The 12,989-nt window shown below is 41.4% G+C and overlaps 1 protein-coding gene across 1 annotated transcript in view; it reads left to right on the top strand.

The window, feature by feature from the left end:
* Window positions 1-12,989, top strand: part of LOC130486955 (G protein-coupled receptor kinase 5-like) — an 87,007-nt gene that overhangs the window by 54,289 nt on the left and 19,729 nt on the right. Inside the window, exon 3 of the mRNA XM_056860267.1 lies at window positions 10,069-10,181. Within this exon, the coding sequence (XP_056716245.1) occupies window positions 10,069-10,181 (113 nt within the window). The remainder of the gene's footprint in view (window positions 1-10,068; window positions 10,182-12,989) is intronic.

Here is a 12,989-nt window from a genome sequence, read left to right as displayed (position 1 = left end):
CAATGCTTGTTTTCTAGTTGCACTAGGCACACGAAGCAGCAGCCTCTGAATCTAATGAATGCCCGGGCTAGAGACCTTATAGGTCTCTAATCTGTAGGCTCTGACTGTTGGAATGTGGAGGACTAACATCAGGGACACGTCCCTTGTAGTGTTGGCCAACCTTCAGGTGGTGGCAGGAGATCTCCTGCTATTACAACTGATCTCCAACCGATAGACATCAGTTCACCCGGAGAAATTGGCCGCTTTGGCACTTGGACTCTTATGGCATTGAAGTCCATCCCCAAACCCCGCCCTCCTCAGGCTCTGCCCCAAAAAACCTCCCGCCAGTGGCGAAGAGGGACCTGGCTACCCTATTCCCTTGCCATCTCTACAGTTAACTTTCCCAGCGCCTCAGTTTTCTCTCAGGCCTCGATTTCCTCAGGAATGCCCCTTTAACGGGTATCAGCCCTGCCCAGGCTATTTTGTTAGAGTGGATTTCCAGGCTGGAACCCCTTAGGCAGAGAGATTGTGGGTTTCACCTCCTTAAGCTACCAGCAGCTAGAAGGTGGTGGGGTTGAGATTGGAGGGATAACATCTGGGACTCATCCCCATCATCTCTACCAACGGCCTGTCTCAGGGCTGAGCCAGGTCCCAAGAGACGCTGAAGCATTTTGTGTCGTTTTCATTTGTTGCGGGGTGTGTGTGTGTGTGGGGGAACCCTGTGGAGCTGTCCATCTCACTGTCTTTTAATTAAACATGTGATAGCTGTTAGCCGCAATCTGCTTTGGTATCCAAACTGGCTGAAAAGCTGGGCATATACTTAAAAAGGAATCTTCTGAGTGCAGCCTTGAGTTGTACAAGGGACGAAATGTGGGATATAAACCTGGTGTGATAAATAGATAGATAGATAGATAGATAGATAGATAGATAGATAGATAGATAGATAGATAGATAGATAGATAGATAAAAAAGATCCAAGATAATTCAAATTCTGCACAAAGAGAGCTGATGCTTGCGCAATGGGGATATATATATATATATATATATATATATATATATATATATATATATATATATATATATATATATATATATATATATATATATCCCCATATATATATATATATATCCAAGATAATTCACATTCTGCACAAAGAGAGCTGACGCTTGCGCAATGTATCCTTCATGCGAAGTAATGAAACTGGCATACATGTGCTTATTTTGCACAAAACAAAAAGTATTCTCTTGCTAGTCACGGGGAAAGAGTAAGCAGCTACGCAAGACTCTGAAAGAAGGCAATTGTCCTCTGGATGGCTGGAAATTCCTCCGAGCCTCACCCCACAGTTGGTGACGCTTCACCAGATGTTGCCTCTCTGCTTCCATGCCTATATCTGTAGTCATGAGGGCAAGAAACATGGGCAGGGCTTCCAAATGCTAATGAGCGCCACGCCGGGCACGAATTGCTGATGTTCCGAAGGTGTTCAGCATATCGAAATAAAAGAGTTCAAGTGCCGTTGTGTGGAAGTTACAAGTCATACATTTTTTTGCATAAGCAAGTTTTACAAGGGTTTTACCACGTGTACTGTTTTCACATCTGCTTCCACACGTACCTCAATATCACAGCGATTTCCACACCCGCAGCTGGTTTCACGCACACCACCGGAATCCAGAAGTCGTCCTGTTTCGACGACTTTGTTTATCAGTTGAACGCAAAGTCAGACTGATGAATTTCCTGTCTCTGATACTACAGTAATATCCTCACTGCTGACTACAGTAACCGCTCCCACCGGATAAAATCTCTGGTCACTTGGAAACCCTGCCCTGGTCAGACGAGCTGCAATTTTTGAAGTCTGTTCTCTGCTGTTGTGCAAATAATACACGTGGTAATAGACTTGTAAAACGTGTTTATGAAAACACATATTTATTTATTTATTTATTTCACTTGTTGCTTACACATTATGCATTACTTTGATACATTGAACATGGTCTCTGAACATCTACAATTTGTGTATACTATGGTGCTTATCCGCAATTATGCAACTTTGTAGTTTTATTTTTTTTATTTGTACCCCCCCTCCCCCAGCTGGGCTCAGGGCAACTAACAACACACACACACATAAATACAAGCTTTAAAAACATAATTATTAATCATAACACTAAACTAATACATACTGTATAGGAGCCCCATGGTGCAGTCCAAGCTCTGCTCACGGCCTGAGTTCGATCCCGACGGAAGTCGGTTTCAGGTAGCTGGCTCAAGGTTGACTCATCCTTCCATCCTTCCGAGGTCGGTGAAATGAGTACCCAGCTTGCTGGGGGTAAAGGGAAGATGACTGGGGAAGGCAATGGCCAACCACCCCGTAAACAAAGTCTGCCTAGTAAACGTCGAGATGCGACATCGCCCCATGGGTCAGGAATGACCCAATGCTTGCACAGGGGACCTTTACCTTTTTAATACATACTATATACAGATGGCCCTTTGAATAAACGGTTCACCTTATCCACATCTACTGTGTTCTTATTTTGTTTGCTAAGAAACATGGTCAAGCATTTTCAAGAGGTTGAATTCTGCACCTGCTACCAAATTCCATCCTTGCATGGGGTAAATGCACGCGGAATATGCTTGCCTGTGCCTGAGTCCTCTTCTGTGGAGATTTCTGGTTGAGTGCCGCAATAACAGTATCCACTTCTCCTTCAGAGCTGACCAATGTAGAAAGCCCATGCAGCTTCTCTCAGGATTCTCCACAGCTTTGTACTACTGTCCCATCTAGCCAAGTACGGTCTGCTTTTAACTAACAGCTGTTCTCCAAGGTTTCTGGCGGGAATCTTTCCTGGCCTTGCCGTACGCGAGCCTTTCAAACTGAAATGCCAGGGAGTGAACCTAGGACCTTCAGTGTGCAAAACGTGGGCTGTACCTAGTGTTGCCAACCTCCAGGTAATACAATTCAAAAATCGTCCCTCGTGCTATAATAACAGAGTTGAAGGAAAATAACAAGCACTGATGGCTACTGGAAACATCAATAAGACTTTTTATAATTCAGTCATAAAAATCAAACCTTATACAGTGAAACAGAAGCAAACAAAGTCCCGTGGTGAAAATAATTTTCGCCAGGTGAGGTCTCCCGGTTGCCAAGTTCCAGGTAAAAGCTGGAGATCCGTTCACTGGGGCGGCACTAGCGGCATGCCAAGCCGCAAATGAAACAGGTACCGCAGGCAAAGGTAGTTGCAGATCGATATTGGCTGTATGTAGCCGAAGAATTTTGAGCCAAAACTTGATTTTAAAGTAAATTGTAACAAAAATTGGGGCTGAATTGCCCTTTACTTTGAGGAGAATTTCCTTAGAATATTTTAAGCCCGAAATAGGATTCCGGTATTTTCCTATTTCGCTGATGCTTTGTCCATCGGGCTTAAGGTGGCTTGAGCTAGTATATTTGACTCTATATAAGAAAAATAATACAAAAATGCGAGACTTGAATATGCTATACAATCTTAAGAATACTAATATTGCTAATATAATTATACAGAGGAGTCTTAACACATACATACCAAATGCCAGTGAATAATATCACATCTGTCATGAGGAAGGCTTGTAGCATTCTTAACAATGAGTACTCATAGCAATGCTTAAATGTGCTATATTGCCAACAGGTGCAACTAGCATTAAAGAAACAGTACATTTTAGAAACAAGAGAAGGCCTTGTGCCAATTACATGTTCAAAGCTACCAGGTCATTTTACAAAAAACAGGAATAATCATAGGCTGTGTTCAATCCATAAGGAGACATTGTGTTAAACATAAAAATAAAGCGATTTTCTTGTTGAGACAGAAGTCTGTCTATATTTTGTTTTGTGTGAGGTTTGGGTGCATATTGCCAGATCACAAAGAACTGAATGTCAGTGTCAGCATGTCTCATTTCATTGTAATGTGAAACTAAAGGGGCCTCTACCACGTTATTGCGAATACGTGACCTGTGTTCACCCACACGTAATTTAATGGGTCTAGTTGTCTTTCCTACATAAAGTAGACCACATGGACATCTCAATAAATAAATAACATTTTTGCTATTACAGTTTGAGAAATGTTTTAATTTAAAACAAAAATTAGTAACAGGGTTGGTAAATTCTTTTACTGGCAAAGAAAATGGGCACATGTTACATTGTCCACATCTATAATGATCCAATGGGATAATAGAAGATTTTTTAAGTAAGGCATCTGTATGAATTAATTGATCCCTTAAAGAGGAAGTCTTTCTATAGCCAAATCTGGGCTTTATAGTACAACCAGGAATTTCCTGTACTAGATGCCAATGCTTATATATGATATTTTGAATATCCCTGGTATGGGTAGAAAATTGTAAAGATGAGGTAATCCCTTGAAACACACTTTGCCTTCTTTGGTCACTAATTAATGTAGAACGATCCATGTTATCCACTTTAGCTCTAGCTTGAGAAATCACTTCATGTGGATAACCTCTAGAGAGAAGTACTTTGGTCAAATCATCAGCTGCTTGATTGTAAATAGCTTGTTCTGTAGCATTCCTACGAAGCCTGAGGAATTGACCATAGGGTAGGTTTTGCTTTAAATGTTTTGGGTGAAAAGAGTTGTAATGAAGGAGTGCTCCTTTGTCTGTGATTTTTTTAAATGGTTGCACTGATAAAGTTAAATCCGAGGTAACAGCCACAGTTAAGTCCAAAAAATTAATTTTGTTTTTGTGCATCTGTCCTGTCCACTGAATATGTGGATTTTTTGAATTAAGCCAGACTATTAATTCATCATAGTGTTGCTTATTATTTAGGACCATGAAAGCATCATCCAAAAAACGAAAATAAACCAAAATATTAGAAATAAAAGGACAATTACTGTACAAAAAGGATTTTTCATAATCTGCCATATATATATTGGCCAGAGAAGGTGCACACGAGCACCCCATTGCTACTCCCTTGACTTGTAAAAAAATATCATCCTGGAAACGAAAAAAATTATTCTCCAGTACTAAGTCAAGGAGATCCAACAAAAAATGAGAAGGAGGAATTTTTTCCATACGTGCCTCCAGCAAATCAGAGACAATAGCCCTAATATGATCTAAAGGAATATTTGTATAAAGGGCTATAACATCCAAAGTAACCAAAATTGAGTCCTTAGGGATGGAAATGCCTTCAATTTTATTTATAAAATCCTTACTGTCCTGTATGTAAGATGGGGTATTTTTTGAAAAATCCATTAAATAAAACTGCAAAAATTGAGCTAAAGGTTCAGTGATACTTTGATTCCCAGAAACTATAGGTCGGCCTGGTGGCTTGGAAAGATTTTTATGTATTTTAGGCAAGGAATAAAAAATAGCCATACGAGGATGTTGATTTAAAAGAAATTCAGCTTCCTTGCGTGTAATATAATCCATGGCTAAGCCTTCCTGAATTACTGTTCTGATAGATAACATTACTCTTGAGGTGGGATCATGATTTAATTGTTGATAATAATTAAGATTGCTGAGCTGGCTGCGATTTTCCTGAATATAATCCCGAGAGTTGAGTAGGACGATGGCCCCGCCCTTGTCAGCTTCCTTAATGGTTAAATCGGGATTATTGGCCAATTTAATTAAAGCCTCACGTTCATCTTTGGAAAAATTATTTCCTTGGAACCTGCGTCTTTTTTCCAGTTTAGTAAGGTCTTTAAGAACCTGATGGTGGAATGTCGTTATTAAATGACTGCAAGAGGAGGGAGTGTAAGTAGAACGTGGTCGAAATGTCCGAATTGGGGCGGCAGATTCGCCAAAATGTTCCCTTAATTTAATTAGTCGGACCAACTTAAATATGTCAATGCGGGTTTGAAAAGCTGAGTAGGTGGGTTTGGGAACGTACCCCAAACCCAAATTTAAAACCTGTTGTTCTGTAGGAGATAATACATAATCAGATATATTGACTATGAGATTGCTCTGCGCCGGCCGCGCCTGGGAAAATAATTATATCCCCGGCCTCTCCTGGGTCTTAAAGAGTATTCCCTGAATGAGGAGCGGCTGGAAAGGCTAGAGGAATCACTCTCAGTTTGATTTTGACGGGTATATCTTCTGCCTGTATTTTGAGGTTCTGTCCCTCCTTCCTGAATATTAAACCAAGGATAAACAGCATTTTTTGAATAATCCATTGTGTCCCTTTCAAATTTTTTAATTTTATAGGACCTTATGTTGTCAGTATAGGATTTCAAATCAGACTCCAATTTCTTAATTAAGCTAGCCAGTTCAGAAGTATCCAATTCATCTTTTAATTTGTCTTTCATCTCTTCAGTTTCTTTTTTAATTTTTATATTCTCAGCATTTGCCTGTTGTACAATAAGCAACATTAAATCATAAGAACATTTATTGAGGATTGCCATCCAACGTTTTTTGAAATCCTCATCCTGTCGGAATAAAGTTGGTGCCTTGCTTATTCTTAAACCTCTAGGTATCATTTTATTTTTTAAATAGTCAGCTAACGAAGAGGCATGCATATCGTTACGTACTCCTCGTTTAGATAGATTCAATAATTGCTCATAAGAATCTTTTCTAATAGAAACCTTTTCCTGTAATGGTGGAACAACACTGAGAACCCGTTCATGTTCTTCAGTGGTATAAGCAAAAGAGTCTGACCAATATGCCATGACTGGTTATACAATTCAAAAATCGTCCCTCGTGCTATAATAACAGAGTTGAAGGAAAATAACAAGCACTGATGGCTACTGGAAACATCAATAAGACTTTTTATAATTCAGTCATAAAAATCAAACCTTATACAGTGAAACAGAAGCAAACAAAGTCCCGTGGTGAAAATAATTTTCGCCAGGTGAGGTCTCCCGGTTGCCAAGTTCCAGGTAAAAGCTGGAGATCCGTTCACTGGGGCGGCCAAGGAAATAATTTTTCCAAAGATGAACGTGAGGCTTTAATTAAATTGGCCAATAATCCCGATTTAACCATTAAGGAAGCTGACAAGGGCGGGGCCATCGTCCTACTCAACTCTCGGGATTATATTCAGGAAAATCGCAGCCAGCTCAGCAATCTTAATTATTATCAACAATTAAATCATGATCCCACCTCAAGAGTAATGTTATCTATCAGAACAGTAATTCAGGAAGGCTTAGCCATGGATTATATTACACGCAAGGAAGCTGAATTTCTTTTAAATCAACATCCTCGTATGGCTATTTTTTATTCCTTGCCTAAAATACATAAAAATCTTTCCAAGCCACCAGGCCGACCTATAGTTTCTGGGAATCAAAGTATCACTGAACCTTTAGCTCAATTTTTGCAGTTTTATTTAATGGATTTTTCAAAAAATACCCCATCTTACATACAGGACAGTAAGGATTTTATAAATAAAATTGAAGGCATTTCCATCCCTAAGGACTCAATTTTGGTTACTTTGGATGTTATAGCCCTTTATACAAATATTCCTTTAGATCATATTAGGGCTATTGTCTCTGATTTGCTGGAGGCACGTATGGAAAAAATTCCTCCTTCTCATTTTTTGTTGGATCTCCTTGACTTAGTACTGGAGAATAATTTTTTTCGTTTCCAGGATGATATTTTTTTACAAGTCAAGGGAGTAGCAATGGGGTGCTCGTGTGCACCTTCTCTGGCCAATATATATATGGCAGATTATGAAAAATCCTTTTTGTACAGTAATTGTCCTTTTATTTCTAATATTTTGGTTTATTTTCGTTTTTTGGATGATGCTTTCATGGTCCTAAATAATAAGCAACACTATGATGAATTAATAGTCTGGCTTAATTCAAAAAATCCACATATTCAGTGGACAGGACAGATGCACAAAAACAAAATTAATTTTTTGGACTTAACTGTGGCTGTTACCTCGGATTTAACTTTATCAGTGCAACCATTTAAAAAAATCACAGACAAAGGAGCACTCCTTCATTACAACTCTTTTCACCCAAAACATTTAAAGCAAAACCTACCCTATGGTCAATTCCTCAGGCTTCGTAGGAATGCTACAGAACAAGCTATTTACAATCAAGCAGCTGATGATTTGACCAAAGTACTTCTCTCTAGAGGTTATCCACATGAAGTGATTTCTCAAGCTAGAGCTAAAGTGGATAACATGGATCGTTCTACATTAATTAGTGACCAAAGAAGGCAAAGTGTGTTTCAAGGGATTACCTCATCTTTACAATTTTCTACCCATACCAGGGATATTCAAAATATCATATATAAGCATTGGCATCTAGTACAGGAAATTCCTGGTTGTACTATAAAGCCCAGATTTGGCTATAGAAAGACTTCCTCTTTAAGGGATCAATTAATTCATACAGATGCCTTACTTAAAAAATCTTCTATTATCCCATTGGGTCATTATAGATGTGGACAATGTAACATGTGCCCATTTTCTTTGCCAGTAAAAGAATTTACCAACCCTGTTACTAATTTTTGTTTTAAATTAAAACATTTCTCAAACTGTAATAGCAAAAATGTTATTTATTTATTGAGATGTCCATGTGGTCTACTTTATGTAGGAAAGACAACTAGACCCATTAAATTACGTGTGGGTGAACACAGGTCACGTATTCGCAATAACGTGGTAGAGGCCCCTTTAGTTTCACATTACAATGAAATGAGACATGCTGACACTGACATTCAGTTCTTTGTGATCTGGCAATATGCACCCAAACCTCACACAAAACAAAATATAGACAGACTTCTGTCTCAACAAGAAAATCGCTTTATTTTTATGTTTAACACAATGTCTCCTTATGGATTGAACACAGCCTATGATTATTCCTGTTTTTTGTAAAATGACCTGGTAGCTTTGAACATGTAATTGGCACAAGGCCTTCTCTTGTTTCTAAAATGTACTGTTTCTTTAATGCTAGTTGCACCTGTTGGCAATATAGCACATTTAAGCATTGCTATGAGTACTCATTGTTAAGAATGCTACAAGCCTTCCTCATGACAGATGTGATATTATTCACTGGCATTTGGTATGTATGTGTTAAGACTCCTCTGTATAATTATATTAGCAATATTAGTATTCTTAAGATTGTATAGCATATTCAAGTCTCGCATTTTTGTATTATTTTTCTTATATAGAGTCAAATATACTAGCTCAAGCCACCTTAAGCCCGATGGACAAAGCATCAGCGAAATAGGAAAATACCGGAATCCTATTTCGGGCTTAAAATATTCTAAGGAAATTCTCCTCAAAGTAAAGGGCAATTCAGCCCCAATTTTTGTTACAATTTACTTTAAAATCAAGTTTTGGCTCAAAATTCTTCGGCTACATACAGCCAATATCGATCTGCAACTACCTTTGCCTGCGGTACCTGTTTCATTTGCGGCTTGGCATGCCGCTAGTGCCGCCCCAGTGAACGGATCTCCAGCTTTTACCTGGAACTTGGCAACCGGGAGACCTCACCTGGCGAAAATTATTTTCACCACGGGACTTTGTTTGCTTCTGTTTCACTGTATAAGGTTTGATTTTTATGACTGAATTATAAAAAGTCTTATTGATGTTTCCAGTAGCCATCAGTGCTTGTTATTTTCCTTCAACCTCCAGGTAATAGCTGGAGTTTTGGGATGGGCTGTGGCTCAGTGGTAGAGCATCTGCTTGGCATGCAGAAGGTCCCAGGTTCAACCCCCGGCATCTCCAGTTAAAGGGACTAAGCGAGTAGGTGATGTGAAAGACCCCTGCCTGAGACCCTGGAGAGCTGCTGCCAATCTGAGCAGACAATACTGACTTTGATGGACCAAGGGTTTGATTCGGTATAAGGCAGCTTCATGTGTTCATCTGCTATTACAACTGATCTCCAGCCGATAGAGATCAGTTCACCTGGAGACAAGGGCCACCTTTGGCAACTGGACTCAATGGCATTGAAGTCCCCTCCCCAAACCCCGCCCTCCTCAGGCTCCGCTCCAAAAACCTCCTGCCGGTGGTGAAGAGGGACCTGGCAACCCTAGCTATACCACTGAGCTGTGGCCACCTTCTTTCTTGATGGACCCCCCTGGTGTTTTTGTCACCCCCGGGCTCAGCTCTTGAGGATCTTGGAGCTAGTATGCTGTTCATCCGCGTACGAGAATAACGATTCTTCCCATCTCCTCCTTTGCAGAACGAGACTACAGCAGCCTGTGTGGCAAGCAACCCATCGGCAGGCTGCTTTTCCGCCAGTTCTGCGAGACTCGGGTGGAACTCCTCCGGTGCATCCACTTCCTCGATGTTGTGGTAAGGCAAGGGCTACATCGAGGGAGTTCAGGAAGCCTGACTGGCCATGCACGACTTGCTGCACTGTCTTTAAATATGACAGGGAAAACATGGATGTGTGTGTATTACCTTCTCTAGTTCGGGGGGGGGATTGGGGGGGAAGCTTCCCTGGCGAGCCAGCGTGGTGCAGTGGTTAAGAGCGGTGGTTTGGAGCGGTGGATTCTGATCTGGAGAACCGGGTTTGATTCCCCACTCCTCCACATGAGCGGCGGAGGCTAATCTGGTGAACTGGATTTGTTTCCCCACTCCTACACACAAAGCCAGCTGGGTGACCTTGGGCTAGTCACAGCTCTCTCAGCCTCACCTACCTCACAGGGTGTCTGTTGTGGGGAAGGGAAGGTGATTGTAAGCCGGTTTGATTCTCCCTTAAGTGGTAGAGAAAGTCGGCATATAAAAACCAACTCTTCTTCCTCTTCCTCCTCCTCCTCCTCCTCCTTCTCCTCCTTCAGTGAGTTTCACCTGACTGAAGAGTTTCAATACCTGTGGAAACCAATCCCTCAATGGAAAAAAACAAACAACGTATTTATTTTAATGATGTTATTATTTTATTGTTATTTATGTGAGGAGAGGGGGAAATAATGTTTCGCGCAGCAGTAAAAACCATCCAATAATTTGCTGTTGGTAGCAGTTTTACCATAAAATACAAACACCATGATACCGACCAAATGAGGTTAGGCAGTGCCCTAAATGCGAAAGGGAATACAGGCTTTGCCAAAGATGACTCACCAGAGAAGCAAACAGTGGCCGTTTCCCTTTCAAAATGTAACAGCCGGCAGCTATTCAGATCTCTGGGGTGCTAGTCGAGACACACGGGTCCCTCATTAAAGTCCGACGGCGGAAGCCCATGGCAGCCCTTGTGTTTGCAAAGCTGCAGCTTAATTTGAGAGGCTGCGATAGCTAAAAATCCAGATTGGGCAGTATGAGCTAGTGATCACCAGATATGCACCTGTGAGCAAAGTCCCGTCCTTAAATGACTGAAGGTCAAAAGTGGATTGCCTGAATCAGCACGGGTTGTGTGCTGTTAAATATGCAAGTGTGTGGCATTTAGAAAATGGTGGGTGGAGAATACATCATTTCGAGAATGCTTTTATAATGAGATTGGCTGCTGCGTCACTGTAGTCCTGTTCACAAGTTTTGGTGAACGCACGTACATTCTGTGCACGGTGTGCACTTGATTTGTCTTTATGCATGTGTTGAGTAGTTCTCATTTTGTGTTCAATGCCCGTACAGCTCAACGGGTGATTTTAAAACCTCACATTTATCTGGGTGCTGGTCCCTGGTTTCATTTGTAAAGAGCGCTGGCTCTTCCTTACCTACAGAGTACGCACGTACGTAGAGGATGCACATGCTTTCAGTGTAACCTCTAAACAGGCTTGTAACTAGAGGCTGGCCCCTATGCGGATGGTGTAAGTTACAACTCCAGGCCACCTGTATGTAAGGTAGGGTGTGTCTGCAGACTTGAGGGATTCCCCAGGTATGCAGAAAATTAGGACTTCGTAAGAAATGAACCAGAAGAAGAAGAATTGGTTTTTATATGCCGACTTTCTCTACTACTTAAGGAAGAATCAAACCGGCTTACAATCACCTCCCCTTCCCCTCCCCACAACAGACACCCCCATGAGGTAGGTGGGGCTGAGAGAGTTTGGAGAGAACTGTGACTGGCCCAAGGTCACCCAGCTGGCTTCATGTGGAGGAGTGGGGAACAAATCCAGTTCACCAGATTAGCCTCCGCTGCTCATGTGGAGGAGTGGGGAATCACACCCCTAAACCTGATAAGGGCAAATTTGGAAAGCATGGAAAGTCGAGGGCAGGAAATGGGGGGGGGTAGGTCTGCTCGAGCCTGAGAGTTTAGAGAATCCGGGAGGAAGTGATTTCGGAGGAGGATTTCCAATTGTAGCTGGTCCTCCCTTTTGCTTTTGTGTATACTTTTAAAGTGCTAGATATTTTTTTCTGAGGGGAGCTGAAGGCTTTGAGACATCTGTCGTAGGCACTCCACGAACCTTCTTCCAGCTTCAGCTTTCTTGTTTTCTTATCCATGTGTTAACTCTGAGATTGCCCCCTTCCTCTGAAAAGCTTATAACAACTTCTCTCTCTCTTTTTTGTGGCGGGGTAGCCTGAGATAGGGGATTTCTGAAGACCACCCAGTGAGTCTCAGAGCCTGGATTAGAGTCTGAGGTTCCCACATGCAAAGGCAATACTACCAACAGCCCCATACCCATAGTGTGAGTTTCTGCCTGGGGTTGGGGGTGGATGGATGGGAAGGATCGCAGCTCCTCAGTCATTCAGGGCATGGATTTGGCAAAAAAAAAAAGCCAGATAAAATTTGGGGAGTCCTGCAAAGGGTTCTCTTTTTTACAGGGCTTTTGTCCTCTTTTATTCTTTCCCGGGTTGTTCCCTGACTCTTTAGTACAGGAGAGAACTGAATTCCTGAAGAGCAGCTTTTCCACTGGGAGAGAAGAGTGTGTTTTGCTGCCTGTTCTAAAGTCAACGGTGCAAAAATTCCATCCAGCTGACGTGTAATTTTAAAAGTCACCCCTTCATCTGAAATAATATCCCAGTGTTTTCATGAGTCTCTCCTTCCCTCCCCCTTTTTTCCCCTTTCAAAAGTTTGCTGGTTCTGGAAGCATTTTACACGCAGCCAAGCAAATTTGTTGCTCCAGGGGTCAAGTCAACTCATTTGAGCTGGGAGGGTTTTTTTTTTTTTTGCAAGCTAATGCTGAGTTTTGATCTGAAATCCATTTGCTCTTGCTCCACGCTCATTCAGCACCA

This window comes from Euleptes europaea, chromosome 14, assembly GCF_029931775.1.
Source record: "Euleptes europaea isolate rEulEur1 chromosome 14, rEulEur1.hap1, whole genome shotgun sequence".
NCBI classification, from domain to species: domain Eukaryota; kingdom Metazoa; phylum Chordata; class Lepidosauria; order Squamata; family Sphaerodactylidae; genus Euleptes; species Euleptes europaea.
Note: the sequence above shows the minus strand (reverse complement) of the source record. Positions and strands in the feature narration are given on the sequence as shown.